Source organism: Vidua macroura, chromosome 13 (genome assembly GCF_024509145.1).
Source record: "Vidua macroura isolate BioBank_ID:100142 chromosome 13, ASM2450914v1, whole genome shotgun sequence".
In the NCBI taxonomy this organism is placed as follows: Eukaryota; Metazoa; Chordata; class Aves; order Passeriformes; family Viduidae; genus Vidua; species Vidua macroura.
Genome location: NC_071583.1, coordinates 3,247,767 through 3,269,887, shown reverse-complemented (window position 1 = coordinate 3,269,887; position 22,121 = coordinate 3,247,767). Strand labels below are relative to the sequence as shown.

The 22,121-nt window shown below is 42.0% G+C and overlaps 1 protein-coding gene across 3 annotated transcripts in view; it reads right to left on the bottom strand.

Annotated features, from left to right (window-relative positions):
• Nucleotides 1–22,121, bottom strand: part of CNTN3 (contactin 3) — a 100,128-nt gene that overhangs the window by 31,753 nt on the left and 46,254 nt on the right. For all 3 annotated transcript variants that reach the window (XM_053989501.1, XM_053989500.1, XM_053989502.1), the window contains 4 exons: nucleotides 20,470–20,565; nucleotides 8,572–8,775; nucleotides 7,093–7,195; nucleotides 5,952–6,136 (listed from right to left, as the gene is read on the bottom strand). In XM_053989501.1, coding sequence (XP_053845476.1) covers nucleotides 5,952–6,136; nucleotides 7,093–7,195; nucleotides 8,572–8,775; nucleotides 20,470–20,565 — 588 coding nt within the window. The remainder of the gene's footprint in view (nucleotides 1–5,951; nucleotides 6,137–7,092; nucleotides 7,196–8,571; nucleotides 8,776–20,469; nucleotides 20,566–22,121) is intronic.

Genomic DNA, 22,121 nt, shown 5'->3' with positions numbered 1-22,121 from the left:
GTTAAATCTCCAAAGTCCATGTAACAACAAGAGTTCAAGACAGCCCTTGCTCCATCCCACATTGTCAGTGGGAGGATTTGCCCCACATGTGCCAAGGGAATGAAACCTCAGGGCTCCATGCAATGAGCACTTTGCACACCTAAACATTTATGCAACATTCAGCAGTGCTTGAATTACTGATGGATCCATACATGTGGAATATTTAACCTCTGCTGCCTATCTCCACTTGAAAGTAGGTTAAACATAATCTATTTTCAAGCCTAAAGATCCTGGATTCAATTCTACCAATAAAAAAATCATTGTCTATCTAATCTTGTTTCAGGACTGTGTCAGGCAGTCTCCATAGGAGGGCTTCCCAAGTTCCCACACAACACAATAAAGCAGAAATGCACAGAACAGCTTCCCAAGGCACAGGGTGAGAAATTCCTGCTGCTTGTCCGTCCCCAAGAGAGTGCTGATGGAGACTTCAGTGATTTCCTGGAGGAAGGCTCTTTTTCTCTTCCAATTCCTGATGGAGGAGTTGAGCAGGAAGAAAAGCACCATTTTCAGTGTCTTTGAAAGAGAACAATTCGACCCAAAAGCTCAAAATTGAACAGGCAGCTCAACAGGGGCAATTCCAGCTGGGAACACTCTGACTCCTGGCCAGGATAAAGGTGCTTCATGTGCAGAGAAAGAAAGTCAGGTATCAGCAGCTCTGATACTGCTCTGATGCTTTGACACCCTCCCAAAACAGGAGCAGGACTTGCCAAGCCCAGCAGCGCCTCTTTTTGTTCACTTTTTTTGACACCTGAAGGACTCTGAATAAACAGCTTTATTTCCTCTCAAGGTTCAGCCACTGCCAGGCAACCTTTACTGCCCAAAAGATCTGATTCCACCACCACTGCCACATCCGTGCTCCTGAAGGAAGACTTGCTAACAAAGCCTCATTTTCTCCTGGAAATACTGCAGAGTTATTGTGAAACCTGGATCTTCCTGAGGAGTCACTCCTTCCTAAAGCAAGGAACAGGCAAGCAGGCAGCACATCCTTGCTGAGATTGAAAAAAAATAAACCAGACATTGTCCTGCAAGCCGAGAGGTTGGAAGTTAATTTTAAAGGAGTTCACAGTGCAGGGTTTGAGGCTGTGACAGGAATCTGTATTTTGGGATAATATTAAGAATTCTTGGGAACTTGCTGTGCAATCTTCATGAAAGATTCATCTGGAGCTCCCCCGGGATGAAATGCTTGTAGGTAAGTGATTTCCTAAAGCAGGTTAGCCGTCAGCTCCATGGCCAGTCACTTGGAAAAGCACCAGCCTGCATTTTGCTTCAGTTGTTTCAGCCTAAAATATTCCTTGCAGTGCTCGTGGTCCCAGAGGCAAGGAGAGAACAAGTGTGTAACTTCATAAAAAGTATCCCAGCGGGAGGCCTCTCTCATCTTTTCTTGGTGGTTATGATGACCCTGCTCTTCCAGCCAGTTAAGCCTGCAGGAAACAACTGTTGCTTCATTACACTCCAGGCCTTCCCTGTAGGCCAAAAGCGAAGGAAGAACCGTTTTTTCAGATTTTACAAAATCCTCTGTGACGTCCTGGGGGTTGATGTGAAGGAAGACCGACTGCAGGGATGCTTCTGGCTGAAGAAGTGACACTTTCCAGAGGCTGCGCTGGGATTTGTGAATTATTTGTGGGCTAACCACGCACAGTGCATCAAAACATGTATTTTTGTGTATTATCTCCTTCAGAGTGAGGGAATCCAACAAAAATCTGTTTTTAATCCTACAGGCCAGGGGAATGGAATGCAGGGAAGGCAGAAGTTCAGGGCCATGACTCCTGCAGGGAGTTCTGTGCTCTGCTGGGAGCCAAAGCCCCCGGGGAGCTCCTCCAGATCAGGGATTCACACAAGATGTTCCCTTCTTACACTTTTACTCTGACATTTCCACTAGGAAAGCTGGGCTGGAAATCTCTTGGAACACTTCTGAGGAGCTCAGCAGTTGGGCAAGAAAATCAGAGCAGAAAGAACTTCCCAGAGCACAAGAGGGGAAGCTGTGAAGCAAACGGGGGGAAAACCCACCCCAAAAGTGTAAAACCTGCAGGTTTCCCGTCTCCAAGTCAGGCTCTGACACTCCCACTGATGCCTGCAGCAGGGATGAACCCTTATTTCACCTCAGAACTCCAAGGGACTTCAAGCACAAAATCACTTTTGTTCTGCTGAGACAGCTGGGCCTGGAGAAGCAGCTGACAGATCTCTGAAAATGTCCATTATTTTGGAACCCATTCGAAAATAAGAATGCCCCCAAGCAACAGGTAATTCCAAATCACTGGGAAAAGCTTTAGTACGTAAAAGAAGACAAACTATTTGTCTGGGCAGCAAGAAAATTATATTATTAGGCAGCATTAACAATTAAACTCTAGGTGATCAGAGTCAGCAACTCATTGATATTATTTAGTCATTTGTAACTTTGCTATCGATGTTTTGAAGACATGCCAAGCACAAGACAGAGCCAGGCCATCAGATGAAACCTTTAAACAGAGATATTCTTCCACATAAATAACAGATTCAGTTTAATTTTGCTGATAGATTATTCAAAAAAAAAAACCAAAAAAAAACGCCCCAAATATACCAGTATTTTTTAACACACTAAAAAAAAAAACCGAGGTAGATTCTACTTATTCCTGGGGGATTTTGTCTTCATTATGACAGTCCAGCACTGCAGAGCAAAAGGAGAACAGCAGCAGAATTTCTTTCTCCCTGTCAAACATGTTACCTTGCACTGCCAAGCAGGACTTCTGGTATATCAGCATGGGCTAATTAAGAATATATTTTCTTCAATTATGCTTTAAATTAATTGCTTTACATATCTTTACCGTGCTTCATGTTTAATTGCATCCTAAACCACAAAAATGCAATTGTTTCGTCTCCTCTCCTTTTTCTCTGCCATGAAACGTCTCCGTGGATTCTTTTATTTTCTGTTATCTCTTTATGGGAAGCTAAAAGCGATGACAAACGAACACGCTAATAAAGGGAAAGCAAATTATTTAAATCTTCAGGTTCTACATTCAATCAAAGTTGGATAATCTTGTCCTATTTTTAGCACAATCTGAACTCCCCTGAGTAGAAAACTGGCATTTAACAAATGCTGGAACTCTAAAAAGGATAAAAAACTGAACATTTGATGTCAGGCTGTTCTTGATAAAATCCTTCAGGAGAAAAAAGGAAGATTAATAGTCTGTGAGTATTATAATGAACCCAGAATATCTGGTTTAGAATATCTATTTTAATTATCAACACCAACTGTGGGTTGAGAGCTATATTTAAAACACACAATAATTATAATAAAACAGACTAATTTCATTTCTTTCAGGAGTTACAGATGTGACAGATTTATAGAAATACTTGAGAAACTGACTATGGGCAGGAGTGAAGCTGAGCCTGTGTTCAAGGGCTTTGTGGCTTCAAGGCTGTAATTCATTATCGGATGAAAAAGTAAGGCTTTTAACCAAACTATTTATGGACTGGAACACCTGATTTTCAGATTTTAAACTTTGCAGTTTCAGCTCATGAAACAAATCAGAATAGGAGTGTTTCACTTCGTAGCAGAGCAATGAATGCTTCAAGCTTTGGTTTAGGACCAGCTTTATGTTACATTTACAAAGAATCCTTAAAGTTTGCAAAGAAAGAAAAACCATGAACAATTTTTATCAATATTTCTTCTGCCTAAAGATTTATTTTTCATATTATTTCACCATGACAACTTGCAAAACACTAACCCCAATCCTTTTTATACTGTGTTTTTTTTTTCTTTTTGGGTCAAGCAGAAATATGCTTTGTTTTGCCTAGAGGAAAATGAACGTTGTCACTCTTGAAATAAAAAGACATTTGTACTTTTGTAACGTTTATATTTTTCTATGTTTGATATGCAGACCCGCCTTAAACTTCTACCAGTGAAGTGTTCTAACAGCAGCCACCACTCCCTAAAAACAGCAGATTTTTGGATTTTTGACAGCATTGGTACTTTCTGGCAGATGGGCGATTTTTTACTCTATGTCTTCAGTTTATTGCATTAGTTTCCCCCAAATCCTCATCTGCTTTTAGAACAACTTCCTTAAATATTGATCTTTTATTGGAAGGCTGAGTGGGATGTGGTTAGATTTCTTCACCAGACAGATTTCTGGGCTTTGGCACCAGATGAGGTGGCAATCCATCAGAAGATAATATCTTCAGTTATAAAACTTTTAATTATCAACAGAAGTTATAAATGCTCTTATCCTGAATACAAACTGGTTGGAATTCTAACTGCAACAACAAAGCAAGCACCAAAATAAGAAAGATTACTTAAATCTATTTAATTCTGCAGAATGGGTTCCATGAAGCAGAACAAATGAAATGAAACAGTTGGAGTGCCATTACTGCCATTGCAGCTCTCATTATTCTTCTTAAGATAAACATCCATTTCAGGGATGACTCCTACCATGGGCAGCCATTCCTACTGGAACATGAACTCCATCTGAGGGTTCAAATCCCTGTCTAGATTTGCAATGGAAACGTTCACACTGATTCCATTGTTACACAACTGCAGCTGGGCTGCCTTTGTTCATTAGCAACATCCTTTAATTTCAGCTCTGTGGCCTTTTAATGAGCAAAGAAGAATTTGGGCAGCAGGGCAGGAACCCTGGAATTACAAGGACTGATGATCAGATCCACTCTATTTTATATCTAATTTCTCTATTTTTTTATCTACTCTAATTTTATATCTGATTTACAGTGATGTATCTCACAATTGCCCCGATTTCACACTGCCATAAGAATGTTGAGCCAAAATGATGTACAAACCCCAACTCTGGAACTTTCAAGCAGAAAATAAGGTCACTTAACAAAACCAAATGCACAGTGCCAGGTTTGGCACGGCAGAGGACACTGGCAGGTGAAGCAGCTTGGATTTATTGCCCTATGTCAGTTGTAGGATTTCTCAAAAAGTCCTAATTACAATCAGTGCATACCTGACCCTGAAACAACGGGACCTTCATTCAGTGTAAAGATTAATTTGGAAGGTGGGAAGGAGAGAAATTTTCCTTCCTCCTTTTAAAGTGCCTAAAACTAAAATCTTCATGGACCAAAATCTGTGTGTTCTACCAGCCAGCAGCTCCCCATGGAGAGGCACTGAAGAACTTGCTCCCAGCTGCAGAGGAGCTGTGCTCTGTGCCTTTATCCAACTCAAAACCCATCTCCTTGCTCAAATATTCCTCCATGAGGGAAACATTCCAAGGCAGAGTCAGAATCACTGTTTAAATTGCCATTGAAGTAAAGAAAATCATATTTGCTGAGATCTGGCTTTAACAAAAATTGTCAATTACCACTCTGTTGCAAATCACTCTCGCTTTACACCACCACCAGTGTGCTTTGCTGATACTCATTTCACTCTATAGCCTCAAATGCACAAGAGACTGCTTTTTTTCCAGCTATAAAATTTCATATTATTTCATTTCCTATACTGGATTATATCCTCCCATTTATTTACTCATTTTAAAATAAAATCGGCTGTTTTGAAAGCACAGGATTGAGAATATCCATCAGTAATCTTTTCACAAAGCAAGACAAAATTTGTACTTCCCATAAATGGGAGGCCTAAATGATCCCCCAAATAAATCCAATTGACTGAAAATTGAAGGTTTCACCAATGGACCAAGAAGAAATGTTAAAAAAAAAAAAAAAGTCTTTCCATCACAGACAAAACCAAGCACAAGCAGACTGTACTTTACTCTCAGCAATCCTTGTGGGCTTTTAAGCCATTTCTTAGAGACCTTACCAAGAAACTGCTGCAGAAATTCTCATTTTCTGGTAGCCCTTAAAACACGGTGCATTTTTAAGCCCAAATGCCCGATGGAACTGCAGAAAGTGGAAATTCCAGAGCACCCCAGAGCAGTTTGTGTTTCATGAGTGAAGAAAGGTGGGAGAGGGGCAGAGCAGAGGTTTCCTACCATAGTAAGTGAGACGTCCTCTTGCAATGTTTTTGCCTCTGGAGTTTTCAGTAATGCATTCGTAGAGCCCTGCGTCCTCCTGCTGGAAATTAGGGATTTCAATCATGCCATTGGATTTCCTCAGCTTTATTTTACTCGGAAATGGCAGCCCGTCAGTTCTTCTCCAGTTAATCTGAGGCACAGGGCTAAAGAGAGAGTAATGAGATTTTAAACAGTTTTGCTTAAAGTCCTTGATTGTCATAATGAGATACTTAAAGCAAACTAAATTCAGCAGTGACTTCCAGGCTGTGTTAAAAGCAGTAACCACACTGTACATGACAGATGGTCAGACACTCAGGCACCTGATTTGCATTCCCTGCTGATTCCTACGCTGCATTTGTGGGCCCAAATTTGTCAGGAATAACTCTGTGAATGCCCAATAATTGCAACATTTCTTGTAAATCAGCACTGGCCTCCCCAGAGGATGGGTGAGATTTACCAGAGGCTTCTTCCATGGAGGAAGAATCTAGGCAAGTCTTTTGGAAATGCCATCCTCCAGCAGCCTTTAATTCTCTGATTTGCAAACTTTCCCTGCCCTCGCCAAGGAGCCAAAGCAATAGTGTGTGATCAAGTCATCAATCTGATATGGGCACCTGACAAAGAGCCTGCAAACAAACCCCACACAGGTAAATAAATACATTTACAGAAACACAAATGCATTCTCAGATCATCTGTGAAAGAGCAAAGATATCAGCTGTGAGTGAAGCATCATTCAGAGGAGAAATGCATTTCAATCTTTATTTTGGCTGTAAAGAAAGAACAATATTATGAAAGCATCAAGTACATTTAAGGGGAAAAATCAGACAACATTCTCACAGACTTCAGCACCATTTCCTTGCACAAAGAAAAGAGACTTAGCTCAAAGGTCATATGCAAAACCACACTGGAGTTGATTTGAAATGAAATGTAAATTCCTGTGCTGGCAACATACACATCTTAATTCTAAACAAGATCAAAATACACTCTGAGAGTCTCTGCCCTCTCATTTCAAGGCAGGAGCTGTGATGACCAAAATCAGGTGCTGGGGAAACACCAGAACCCCACAGCTCTTGTGCAGGTGAAGCCAAAGGTTCTTCCATTTTCAGTGAAGATGAACACTTACTTTCCTAGGGCAAAGCACTCCAGCTTCACAGTGGAGCCTTTGGCTGCTGCCAGCGTCTCAGGGAACTGAACTTCTATTTTGGGCTCGTATTCCCCCATCACACCTGTGTGAAACAAATGAGAAGGTCAGATTTTGAAGGTGATTTTCAAAGGGTTTTCTTTCTCTCTTCTGCAATTCAAAGATTATTTCTCTGACACTCTGCTTATAAAGGGAAGCACAGTGATATCAGAGACAGAGTTAGGATGCAACAGAGTTTATCTTAGAAGAAAGTTTGACTGTGGGAATTGGAAAAACAGAAACTTCCACAGACACTGAAGGATTTATCTGCAGCCTTGAGAGAAGCTTGGGTTGATGCAAAAATACAATACACAAACATTAAGCAAAAAAATCATAAACTTATGTTTCTATAGCTGTAGGTGAGGATATGCCTTAAGTAAGAAGCTGTACTGATAAGATGGTGATGGGTTTATAATCTAAAGGTGGGGTTGTATGGAATAAGCTGAGAGTTATGAAGTTATGGTAGAAGCATATGTGTGTACATGAGCTAGAAGCCCACTGGATAAAAGTATCCACAGTGCAGCAGAAGTAAGTAAAGGTGACAGGTCAGAAAAGCAAAATAAACCCTGTGGCAACTGTCCATTGGGTTAGAAAGTTCTGTACTGCCTTGTGACAAAGAACTTGTGACTACTCTGAGCTGTGGCCGAATGCTGCTCCTCTAAAACCCCACAGCCTCTGAGACTGATGTTTATCTGAGCAACAAACCATCCTCAGCCCAACAGTGATCTCTAAAACCTCATGGCCTCTGAGACTGGCATTTATCTGAGCAACAAACCATGCCCAGCCCAACATTCCCATCCCTTCATCCCGAACAGCAACAGCAGCAGGACAACACACGAGGATTGACACTGCAAGAGCCAAGAGCTCTGGGAACGGAGTGAAGCTGGGAACGACCCCAGGCTGGGAGTGACCCCAGGCTGGGAGTGACCCCAGGCTGGGAACGACCCCAGGCTGGGAACGACCCCGGGCTGGGAGTGACCCCGGGCTGGGAGTGACCCCGGGCTGGGAACAACCCCCATCTGGGAGTGACCCCAGCCTGGGAACAACCCCCATCTGGGAGTGACCCCAGGCTGGGAACGACCCCATGCTGGGAACGACCCCAGGCTGGGAGTGACCCCGGGCTGGGAACGACCCCAGGCTGGGAACAACCCCAGGCTGGGAGTGACCCCGGGCTGGGAGTGACCCCGGGCTGGGAGTGACCCCAGGCTGGGAGTGACCCCGGGCTGGGAGTGACCCCAGGCTGGGAATGACCCCAGCCTGGGAACAACCCCAGGCTGGGAACGACCCCAGGCTGGGAACGACCCCTGGCTGGGAATGACCCCAGGCTGGAACGACCCCAGGCTGGGAATGACCCCAGGCAGGGAGTGACCCCAGGCTGGGAACGACCCCCGGCTCCCGGTGCTGACCGCGTTGCAGCCGTACCGTCCGTGCGCAGCACCAGGGGCGTGGGCGAGCCCAGCACGGGGCTGCTGCTGGCCGTGCTGGTCACCACGCAGCTGTAGTTGCCCACGTCTGACGGCTCCACCTTGGCTATGTACAGGTGCCCGGTCTCCTGGGACACGAAGCGCCGGCTGTCCTCCTGCACGAACGACGGGTACTCGTTGAAGATCCAGGCGAACGACAAGTCTGGGTGGGGGGAAAAAAAGAACACAGGCAAAGGCATTTGATAGGGTTCCCCCAACCTTTTTTTTTTTCATTCAAAGACCGCTTTATTGCTGTATTTGACAGCACTGCATTTACAGTGCTTTGCTGTGTAACAAACAGAGCCAGTGACAGAGAAAAATACATTTTAAAAAGTACCTGGAACTAGCAAAACCTCCCTTTTTTTTTTTCACCACTTCCTCCAGCAGAAGACAAAAAAGGCAAAAGAAATCCAGAATATTAGCAGGTTTGTTTAAATCTCCTTATTTTCTCTCTCTCTTTTTTTTTTTTTTTTTTTTTTTTTTTTTTTTTTTTTTTTTGAAATGTAATAGGCACAGAAATAGGAGCAGGCAGCAAAAACGAGAGCAAACTTTGCTGAAATGGAAAGATTATTCATTCAGTAGCTACTTAACTCCTCAGCCAGATGATTAGCAGGTAGAAACAGGACAGCAGTATCCACGTGATAAGAATGTCAGGAGAAGCCTGAATTCCCAGCAGGGCTCATCACACAGCAAAACTATTTTTTTCATACAAAAATCCGTAAAAACTCCATTAAAAACATTTCTGTATGATGTAGCAAAGTAGCCCTCGCTACCATTCATTATGATTATTTGAAAGGAAAAAAAAAAACAAACCCACACCTCAAAAGAGAAACGAAGAGATTTGGCAAAAAATCCACTGAATTTGTTTTGTTTCCCCAGCATCACTCTGAGCCTTGTGTGGCCAATTTTAATTGGCAAAAGCCCCTTCCTGTGCGAGGCCACGTGTTTGTCTCATTCATTTCCTACAGGATCAAAGGAAAATAAATTTTTAATGGTGTTCTAGGCAAGGAATAATTTTTTTCACCCACGTGGCATTTATACAAAGATTACAGCTTCTGGAAGTGCTAATTAGCAGTGATTACAGCCTGATTGACCTCTCTGGTGCTGCAGTGTGTGCAGCACTGGCACTGCCCCCACGAAATGGAGATCTGCCCTTCCTGCACAGGTTTAATTTGAGGCTGCACAAATTTGGGTGCACCACGAATTGAAAAGGTGACACATCCTGAGCCCTCAGCACCTCCCCAGGCTGCCAAAGCCAACAGGACAATTTAACACAAGGTAAGACGGTGCAGGTGAAAAAACCACTCAATAAATGAAATTATTAAGATATTTATAGGCTGCCTAATGCAAAAAAGGCATCAAATGAAATGGATCATTAAACTGCATTTAATTTTCTTCTATCAATATTTAAACCTCTTCCGTTACGATAATTTTGCAGCAGAGGCACGTGCCAACCATTAACAGGCTCAGGAGTTAAACTTCCGTCATATTGAGAAATATTATAAATAACTAAAAATAATAATTAAAAATACTAGCAATATTACAAATAAATAAATAAATAAATATTAGAAATATTTATTGTCAAAACCAGAACCATAAGGAGGAAAAGACCTGCAAGATCATCACCCCTGTGGACCTGCAGCATCTCCTCAGGAGCACCAATGGCTTTCACCACAATTCCTTCCTCCAGAACTCAGAGGTGCAATTCATTTATGGAAAGGAAGGCAGCCAGGATTTGTCAGGAAACAATGGGGGAATTAGTGCAGCAGGAAGCATTAAATAATAATGAAAAAAATTTAAAAAGAGAGTACACCTGAGGAATTTGAAGGGGTCTTAGGGAGCAAGGAATGTGGGGCGTTTCTAAATGGGAAAGGCAGGAAATAAAAGAGAACTCTTTCTGCAGAAGAGCTGGGTGGAGAGAGTGATCTCAGGGCTGAGGGAGGGGCTGCACACCAAGTTAGGGACCCAAAAAACTCAATTTTCAGCTCCACGCCAAACTCAGACACCCACAAGGCAGCAGGGGGTGACACCAGGCTTTACTGCTTCTGCTATTTATTGAACCACCTGTGTTTCCTTGCTCAAAATATTATTTTATGCTTAAAAAAAAAAAGGAGGAAATAAAAAGAAAAAAGATGTCCAGAACAGCGTGGAGATCTGGAGATGCAGCAGGAAAAGAAGCAGCTTCATTTCATTGCTGTGATATTGGGTTAAGTCAAGAGTGAACAAGGCACTGGGATGATGGCAGCCATGCAAAGTGGATTCCAGTTTAACTGGGTCCTCCAACCCATGAATAAACACCCCTGGAAACCTAATTCCCCACTCAACACTTATTTTCATTGACTCCCTTAAAAAAGGCTGGGGACAATTCTATCCCCTGTGCCCCACCACCTCACTTTATATTTATTGTCTTTTACAAAATTGCACTCTTATTTTCCAAAAAAAAAAAAAAAAAAAGGAAGAAAAAAAATCATATTAAACAACTTGTTGTGTGATTTATTATGTTTACACCATTTGCCTGTTGCTGATCTTAGGGCACCTCCAGGGACACAAACTCACTCCCTTTCTGTCAATTACAAGTTTTCAGTTGATTTTCTGTTATAAATGGAAGTAATATGTCTCTCCTGGGCTTCCTCTGACTTCTAAGCCTTTGCTTTCCAATGCATTTTTTCCTTATTTGGCGACCATACATGGATAAGGTATTGGAAATTACAGTTATTACTCAATTTTTATTTGTTTACTACGTCTTGGTTGGCGGCTTCTCTTTATTTTGCATTATTTGATTATTATTTACTGTGCAGTTTCCAACACACTCAGCACGTTCACACTGTTCCAGGCCTTTTGTGCACCTAAGTGCTCAAATTAAAAAAATGCTTATAAAATTACCTGTCATTTTAAAACCTGAATTCTTTATGAAATTCAACAATTAAATCACCATGGCTTTTGAGGTTTACCAGGGTCATTTCCTGCTATTTATGAACCTTAAAAAAACCCAAATTACTGTTGCTAAAGGAACATAATGGGGTAAAACCCACACATTAATTGGTTTTTAACTATGTTTGAAGTCAAGCCTTAAGCTTATGCATGTCTTTTTGAAAATATGGCTTTAAATTATGTATAAAGAATTTTAGAAACACAGAACTTAAAGAAATGACACATTTCTTCTAAGGGAGACTGAAACACTTCACTGGGAGATCATTTACAGAAGCAGGGTGATTTTACTTCTTGTAAACAGAATTTAAGTGACAACAGCAGTGGTGGAAATCTCAAACTGTAATTAACTTCACGAAGTTGGAAAAGCAGAAGTTTAGGGGGCAAAAAAAGCCACACAGAGCTATGATCAAAAGGAGTAGGACAATTCACAAAGTTAATTTTATCCACTCTTTGCATAAATAATGCCAGCTCTTGCTCCTTGTCTTCTGGCCCATCATTTTTTTACACCTGCTTAATATCTACCTGCCAGCCCCATAACTCACACCTAAATGAGACTTCTAAAACAGCCACAAGTAAGTGATGTGAACAATGTTCTTCTGAACCAGATTTAAAATGTTCCAAACTGACTGGACTTGAATTAGCTAAGTGGGTGTTTACAGAAATAAAGTTGGTAAGAAATGAACATTCTTGATTTTGGGGAGCATGGAGCAGACTGAACGATACTTCAAGGTTTAAAAAAACCCCAAAAATCCAAAAAAAACCCAAACAAATAGAAAAAACCAACCATCAAAACATAAAGAACTTTCATGTCAATCACTGATACCCCAAATCCCAATTATTTCATGCACTTCTCCAACTCTGATTTCACAATATTCTGTGGCAGAGACACAAGGAAAAGCTGAAGTATCCAGGAATTTTTTGTCTCCAAATGGCTCTTTGCCTATCCCACAGGATGCCACGTGGCTCCTGGAAAACTGTTTCCAAGAAACTAATCAGACAGAATTTAGCAATGACAGAAACTGCAATTAAAAACATGGAAATCTGCAGCAAACAGCTATTTTTGATTATTTTTATGATCTACCTTAGGTTAAAAGTGATGGCAAAGTAACACTGATTTTGAGAGGATAATAACAGACTCCCTAATTAAGGCAGAAACCAATTAGTTCATCATTTGGCCCAATTTCAGCTCCAAGTGTGATGAAATGGCAGAAGAGGGAGCAGTTTGTGGATGAGCATCACTCCCTCAGGAGGGAGGAGCTCTGGGAGCTCACACTGAGCATTCAGGCTGGATTTTGTGGGACAATCACCCACAAAAATGTCCATTTATCACTGCTGCAGCTCTGGCTGTCTGCACAGGAACCTCTGGGAAAGTGCAAACAAATTACCTAAAAGCAGGAAAATTAATTAATGAGGTAAAAGTGCATTAAGGTCCCAGAGGATGCTCTGGGGTGCAAACTGTCCTCACTCACCTCTCTGCAGGCAAATCCTTGGATTACACTGCTGTGGGACTGGGATAATGGGATGTGAGTGCTCCCAGGGGTAGAATTTGTTTTATTTTACATAAATCACTTCAAGCTTCTCCTTAATAGTTTTCCTTTCTCACTCGGGCCGATTTTCCTGCTCTTAGTTCAGCACCTTGAGCACCCCATCCTGCCCTGGGCCAGCCCCCACCACCCAGCTCTGGGTGTTACCTTCCCTGTGCCACAAACCAAGTAACATCTCCCTCCTTTCTTCTGGCAAACGTTAAAGGTTGCTTTCCAAAATAAAAACCTTCTGCCCTGGAGGCGTAGGACAAGGTGTTTATGTGCTCCCATAACATATGTGTAAACTGGAGCTTAAAATGTCACGAGGTGCCCCTGTCAGATATGGCAGCATTTTGGCAATGAAAAACCAGCTTAGAGTATTATTTGAGATAAAACTGTACATAATTTCAAGGGTTTAGGGTATATTCCTGCACATATTCAATGCTCAGGAATTAAAAACTATCCTTGGTATGTGCAGCTGGGAAAAACAAACCAAACCAAGGCTCAGACTGCATTTCCAAGGGGGATCCTGGGCTGCTGGCATTCAAGTAGCTCTATCACTGATAATGAAGAAGTCTTTAGCTGCAGTCACACTTCAGAGAACAAACAGGGTTGATATTTACTTTTTGTTCATGTTCTCTATATCAAAATAATGACAATTACAAAACCTCTATAGCAGGGCTTGAACTGTGGCCTCCCGGAGTGATGTGAGACAGTGAGATCTCCTTGAAATAGGTGCAGTGTTTTCCCAACCACTGAAATTTCATCTGAACTCTGCAGAAGAACTCTTTTTGGCTGAATTTTTGTTTATACCAAATGTAAACTGCGTGATGGGAATGCAAGTCCCGCTTATGGACAAGAAATGAAGAATGTATCCCCAGAAATTAATTTTATTCCGGAGTATAATGGCGACACTCTTGATTTGAAACTAATGTATAACATTAATTGTTTTGGCATAAAAGGTGAATTATTTTATAGCTAAAATGTACCAGATCAATTTTCAGCCTGCTGTGCAGGTAATCAGGCATGCAACTTGTGTGTATGGAACAGCCCAGAACAATGAGAGCAGTGAGACACAAACACACACGATATCTTGCAATTCCAATCTACTCACTTAATGAGAATATTGAAATGTTTCAGCTGAGGCTGCAAGCTTCCTACTCCAGGCTAACACCCGATATTCATTTTTGAATGAAACGGGGTAGGAGTGCACTTGTTATTTTGATTTTGGAATGAGCTTTAGTTTGATGTAAAAACAGATGTAATTCTTCAAAAATACTGAATTGTATTTTTTTTTTCTGCTGTCCCCCAGCCCAGAGCACAGCCATGGAACTGGCCAAGAGGTAACTGCACACAAGGATCAGCTGCCACAGGGATGTCAAACAGCCACTTGTTCCCTACACTAAATAATTCCTGGAGCTTTTCTAAATCATCCCAAAAGCTCACCACTGCAATTAAAGCACCGTCGTTTCTCAGCTCATCCTTGGGAAACAGATGTTCCAGGCTGGCAGCTGATTTCTTTATTAACACCAACCCCCTCCTGGTCAGTCCAGCCCCAAGGATTCCCTGGAGAGGGGCTCAGCACGTGGCCCTGCCTGCTGGCCAGGGACCACCAGCCAGAGCAGCTCTGAGCCTGAACATGCCTTTCCATCCCAAAGTGCTCCTCAGCTGGCAGCTGCAACACCCCTGGGTGCTCCCAGGGCAGCCCAGCTGCTAATGAGAGCCTGACAGAACAGCTCTGCTGCACTTGGCTGCCAGGGCTGAATAAAAATCCCCACTTTGGTTCCCCTGGAGCTGTGCAGGAGACGGATTGGTTTCTCCTCATCACATTTCTGCACTAATTGTTCCAGACTGGCTGTGTCATTACAAGAGTCCTGGCCCTGAGCACTGCTGCTCCCACTCTGGAAGCAGGCAGAAAAAAAGTAAGAAAGTGCTTTAGGAAGCAATATGTAAATACAGCCCCATTAGCCACATCCATTTCAAGTGACAAACTGTTCTTTTAATCACCTCCCTAGAACTTTACATTTAATTGCTGAGAGCATTTCCAGAACTCTGTTGTGCTTTTTTCAATAGCTGGAAGTATTTTAAATTGCTTCCTGCCCATAATAATTTTGAGGATAAAATAGGCGATAGTTTAGTTTATTGCTGAACTAAAATAAATCTGATTTCTAGTGAATGTTAAATATTAGGGACATAAACCAAGGGAAACTAATGGAAATAACCAGAAGTCAATTTTCAAAGTAAAGCACCAATATTTATACGTGGCAGCAGTACTTAATGACACTTTCATTTGGTACTTTTGCACTCTTGTAAGAGAAAGTACTTCATAAAACCCTTGTGAAAAACAAAAATTCCTTTCAGCACTCTTGTTCTGAGTGCTGGGATCAGCTGTGTGCTGGGACTGAAGCCACCTCCCCCTAATCAATTATCCTGTTTGCAAAGAAAAACCCAAATATTTTAGTAGAGAAGATAATAAAGAGCTGGAGGAGAAACATTCCACAGTCACAATTTAGGGATAAAAATAAACTTGGTGGAGGGCCAAATGCAGTTATTGTCTCCAGTTTTCTCCTTTTTTCCCCAAGGCAGAACTGAGATACCTGGGACTGTCTACGTGAGAAGGTTCAACTTGAATTTTTTTCTTGCAATTTGATTCTTCCTCATCTACTTCTCCCTTTTTCTTTCCATCTCCCCATTCTTCCAAGAGACATCCCACAATGGAATGTGGAGTTAAAGAGCTCTGTAAGATTTTGGGGTTAGAAACTGCTAAAAGCTTCTAAGGTCGTTTATCCACCTCTGTGTCAGCTTAAAAACATGCACTACAAAGCAACTGAAGATGGTGCACAAGTATATAAATAAGATATATTAATCTCAGCCTGGAACACAGGTTTATCAAAAGAAAAAAGTGCTTCAGAAAGACTGAATTTGACAAAGTGCACAGCAGAGTGTCTCTGCAGCACTGGTGTGGTACTGGTGGTGAAAATAATGCTCGGGCAGATAGAAATCACTGGAAGATCCAGCTGTGAACATCTATTATTTCCCCTCATATGGACAAACATAAGTGTCTCTCAGGTACCATTTGATTTCAAAGTGTCAGCTGAAATTTGTGCAGATGATGATGATGACACCAGCAGGACTATTGAAAAATATGTTTTTAAATAAAAATGCCATTTCTCCTTGGCAGATTGAAATAGCACAGGAACACTATGGAACCATTTTCAAGGCCAATGCTCTTACAATATTCAAGGTACCACTCTCCTCAAAAGACATTTTTGTGCAAGAAGCTCTGCAAGTGTGATTTATCGCTGATGCCCAGACGTGTGTCACCCACAGCCTGCAATGACAGCAGGAAGCAAAGTGCAGATCCAGGATGGGGAAAGGCAGGTTTAGATGGGATATCAGGAATTCCTCCCTGTGAGGGTGGGCAGCCCTGGCACAGGTGCCCAGAGCAGCTGGGGCTGCCCCTGGATCCCTGGCAGTGCCCAAGGCCAGGCTGGGCAGGGCTTGGAGCAGCCTGGGACAGTGGAAGGTGTCCCTGCCCAAGGGGTGGAATCAGATCTTTAAGGTTTCTTCCAACCCAAACCACTGATGTGCAGTAGGACAGAAATCCTATTCTGGACTCGCACCTGTTTTTGCTTTAAAGGTAGAAAACGCTTCCAAAGCCAAATACGTAAAATTAATTCTTACAGTTCCCTGAAAATATGGCATGTTGCTATTCGAGAGCTGCAGAAGAGAAGCAATCGCAGCATCCAAATATTTCTGGCATCTGAGACTCTTTCCATGCCATGTTATTCATGAAGCAGAGCCCTGCTGGAACTTGCAGGTCTCCAAATGGCAATACGAGAGGCACGAGCAAAAATTTGCAAGTCTAAACACTCATTTGGAACAGACATGACATTATTCAGTGAAGGATTTGTCACAGCAAACACTGAGCAATAAATTGGGATCTATTCTTCCATGATCTAATATTATTTCCTATCAGCATGTCACAACTCCGACACAATATGCTGTGAGCTGAATTGATCCCTGCCCTTCAAATCCTGCCTCATTTATGGATTAAATGGACATTTATCAGGGAGTTGTGTGAAGAGGGAGGACAAATCCTTGCTGCTTTATCCATGTAGGAACATCCCTGCCATACTGCACGAAACAGGAACACAGAGCACACAAGGCTAATTAGGAATAAAGCAGAATTTCCTTGCAATTTCCAAGCAACAGCTCGTCAGCTCCACAAAATTCTTGTTATTTATTTAAGTTCTCTTGGGTTATGGTCACATTCCCCATGGGAATAATGCAGCAGGAAGTACACCAACGTAAAACTAATGTTGTGTTTTTCCAGGCAAACTAAAATTTGTTGAAAATGTTCAAATAACCATCGAGCAAATCTTCACTTCTACCATGAAAAATCATCTTTTTCTCTGTGTATAAAGCAGTTTTAAACCACCCCAGACAACACAAAAGGACCATGCCTCATTGCCTGCTCCTCTCTCAAAGAGCAGATATACCTCATAAATCCAAAATCAATGTCAGCTGAGGAAAACTGACTACTAAACAAATATAAATCACAATATACAGGAACAGAAATAACAGCTGAAGACAAGCTACACAATAATCACAATACAGTACAGTAGTAACAGGAGGTAAAACCCTACAGGAACTCAGATTTGCTTTACTGAGGGCTTTGTCACTCGTTAGATACCAATTTTGGAACAAAATCAGTAGCAGAGAAAAATCATTTTTAGATCTCCATATGTCTAGCTTTTCCCATTCTTGGCAGAATGGGCAAAAATTAGCATCACATGAACATTTTTTAACCAGCTGCACATTAACTGTGTCCAACATTAAGTCTGGGATATTGAGATGTTTGTTGGATCGACAGCCCTTTAAAACCATTAAAGACATCACAGTAACACAGTAAAAAGTGAAAATAGCTGTAGAGATTTCAGTGCAATTTGAAGGTTGTAACAACTGGAAAAGTAGCAGGAGAGCTACATAAGTCCATTTTTGATGTTATTTTACCTTTTGAGCATGTGGGTGAGATGATTTATTGATTTTTGGTGGCAAAAAAAAAGGGTATTTTAACAAGTTCCCTGCAACAGAATTCAAAGATCCAGAAGTATTGCCATGCAGAACGATGACAGATGACCATCTTAATTATCCAAACATCACTGCTCAATTATGATACAACTTAGAGCATTTAACATAAAACCAGCCTGGATCAGAAAAATATTTTGGGGAAAATGTCTTCACACTCAAATCCAGTCATTTACCAAATCTTCCACTCAGTAAATCCCAAACAAGACTGCTAGAAGAGGGAATTTTATTTAATTTCCAGAAAGGGGAAATGTAGTAGCTCTAAAGGAAGTATTGGAGTGCTTTGTGATTCCTAAGTGGAGCCTCACTGTTGGTTTAATGTTGGATGTCCACAGCCCAGAGGAGCTGGAACTGCACACTCAAAAGGACAAAACCACTGCCAAATGCAGGAATAATCTGCTCCCCGTTGAAAAGGGACATTCATATGACTTATGGAAATATCTGTGCCCAAGATAAGCAAAGAAATAAATATGATAAATTGCAGAAGGGAAGCAATTTTCTTTTTCCATACTGTGAGCTGGCATTTCTTTGGGGATGAGCATTGGTTCCTATTGTAACTGGGATGCTGTACACGGAGGAATAATCACTATTTAATCAAGTCTCTTCTTGCAAACTCTTTACAGAGAATGCAAGAAATAAGTGCAATTAAGTTAGCAAGCTCTTAGAAACTGCACAACACACCAGAAAACAAAAGCAGAGTATTTTGGGGGCTACAGGGGGAGAGGAAACAAGCTGGTGGAGAAGGTTTTTAGAATTAGTACTGTCTGGAATTATTCGATAGCTCAGCGCAATAAAAACAGACTCCAAGTAAAAAAAAAAAAAGTCAGATCACTGATCTGGAAAGGGCTGAACATCCCTTAGGCCACGTCAGCTGGTCCTAAACCATCCCTGCCCTTCCTAACAAACCACTTCTGCTTCCTGGCTGGATGTTTTATCCCAGACTTCCTGCCCTGCATCCCACCCTGCGTGTTGGATGTCACCTTGCTACAGCTTTATCTCAGTGAAGAAAAGAGAGGGGTATTTTTCCACCTTGCTCCACATCTCCAGAAAACTTTAACAGTTAATCCTCCAACTCTCAGACAGATTCAAGGATTTGAAATAATTCTGGTACCAGTTCTCAATCCCATTTGGTAATTCTGGGAGAGCTCAGCTCTGTTTTTGCATGAATACCTCAATTACTGTGGGGGTGTCAATCATCTCCCATCTGCTGACTGCAAGAGGAATTCTCACCTCTTCCAACCACTGTTCTCAGCACCATGAGCACGTCTGGCATCACCTCCTGTTCCACACCTCAAACTTAAACCTTGCCAGAGTCAGGCAGCGTTGCCTCAGCTTGGCCATCACCTCTGGGTGTAAACCCACACACAGGACACAGCTGTAGCAACAGCTGGGGCAGTTCAGGCCTTGGACTGCATCTAGAAGGAAAATGCAATCATTCTAATTCTTAGAGGTAGCTGGGAGAAGGACCCATTTCCTCAGCTGCTGAAAGACAAAGCTGTTGCAAGGCTATAAAGATGATTTAAGAGTATGTATCAGTTTAGAGGGGAAAAAATTCTGCAAGCTCAGACAGTTGTAAAATTGCCACTTTATGGCTGTGTCTGCTTGGACTCTGCCAAATTTATGAGGCCACAACACCTATATTATTGAATATAATGTCTAGCTTTTATTACCTTGTCTTTGCAATCAGATCTAATGTTTAACATCACAGCCCTTCAATAATGACACTCCGTATCAATTAAAAACAATAAAACCAGTTCCTTTCAGGTATTACTTGAGGCTCAATAGCAATTAGTCAAAAACTGAAGATGTAGAATGAGGGAAGAAATGCACTTGCAGCTTTTGGTCCACCAAGAATCCGTATACCCACTTTTCTCACTCCCTCAGTGCAGCAGTGGTTTAAATTACACAGCATCATTCCATCCCACCACAGAATGTCTTGATTGCAAGAACACAGGCAGACACCAGCACTGTTCAAGACAACCATTTACTCTCTGCAATTCTCTGCTCACAGGGAAAACTGGATTCATTGAGGCCCAGCAATTGTGAAATTGGGCAGAATGTAACTCCAGAAGATACTCCATTAATTACAGGAAATCCCATAAAAATCAGACACATTAAGTGCACAGAAATTACCAGGGACGAGAAACGCATTTCAAGATAAAAGTAAATCCTCTTAAATACTTCCCTCCCCCCTCCTTTGTTTTTGATTTTTTTCTCCCTGCTTTTACTTCAGAACTCAGATTTTGTTATAATTGTGATTTTACCTTCCCAGGGATGCTGCCCAGCCCCATCACCTCGGGGGTCCCCCTTACCTCCAGCCCGGGGCGGGGTCCCGCAGAGCAGCACGACCCCCTGGCCCTCGCGCACCGACACCGCGCTCCTCATCCTCGTCCTGGAGCTCTCCACATCTGCACGGGGAACAGCAGTGAGCAGCACGTCAGGAAACACCAACAGACAGGACACTGACACTCTGAAATCCTGGCACTCTGAAATCCTGACCTCCCATCTCTCGGTCTGCATCTGAAACCGGCAGAACCACCACAGCCCTTGCAGAAGAAAAGGCTGCCTGGCACGAGGTGGGATGACAGAATTAGGGCTTAAGGGACCCAATCTGCAGTGAGATAATTGATCAGATCCTGTGGCTAATTTTGCTCTTATGCCTGGCTTCTGCTACCCTGACTTTGATAACCAAAAGGGAGCCAGTGACTTAAAAATAGGTCCTTAATCCACTGCTTCTTTGGAGATGAAGGCTATGATGAACACAGCATCAAGCTCCCATTCCAATGTAAAATAACATTAATAACAGCTATTCAGAAAACAGATATGGATCTTTCCCAAGAGCAAGGAACCTCCTGGATCACATTCCTGCAGGAGAATCCCCTGAAGCATCACTAAGCCAAAGCTTTGCACCTCGATGTGCTGACCCAGTGCTCTGCTCTGACTGGCCTCGGGTCTCTGGGATTATTTTAAGCTGTGTAAGGATCACAGGACACCCTCAGGGGGCAGAGATTATTGAGTCCATCTCCTGGCCTTGCACGGGACACCCCAAAAATCACACACAGCACTGAACAGCACTTCTTGGGAGGAAGCAAACACTTCAGTTTCCATAAATTTAAGTATTTTATCATAAATTTATACCGGTTTTCCCTCTACCTGGTGAGTCAAGATCAAAGAAAGTTGGGCCCCATTATACCCTTAAACTAAGTGAAATACAACATGTAATACAAGCCAAGATCAAAATCCTACAGTAACAAAAGCTTTTCCATAAATAAGCCATATATTTTTCCATAACAGAACAGACGACAATTTAAAAAAAAAAATTGTTTATAACCTTGTATAGGATGCTAAACTAACACAGTCTTTAAATAAGGCTGTCTTTATAACCAAGCATAATAGGAGCAGTGAGTTGACCAACAGCAGCTATTTCCCCAAAATACAGCATTTTTTATTACTGCAAAGCAACAGCTGTTACAGGGAGAACACTGAATAAGAGCGATCAGAATTTCAATGCTTCCTTTAAAAAATGCTGCAGTAAGAGAGCGATGTACAGTCCTTTGTTAGTGCACATAAAGTTCACAGGAATATTTCTTAGAAGGGCTGTTTTCAGCTTTCCAAGAGAATTTCCACGCAGGTATCCTCAGAATAAACTCAGATCCTTTTGCTGGACATGACAGAGAAGTCACATACAACCCCAGCCAAACTAATTTCGCTCAGGGATCAAAACAGCACAGCCTTAAATTTTGTTTCAGGCCTTTCCAGCACCTTGCTCTTTCTCCCGTAACATTATACATTCATCAGCTGCCCCAACACCATTCCTCAGAGCCATGGAAGGAAAAACCAGGAGCTGACAGCACCTCAGAGAACACACACTGTTCTGTTTCAGGATGAATCACCCCCACAGAATTAATATTTTACAAAAAAAATTAATTTAACCACATTTTGCCCTCTTACATCACAACCATGA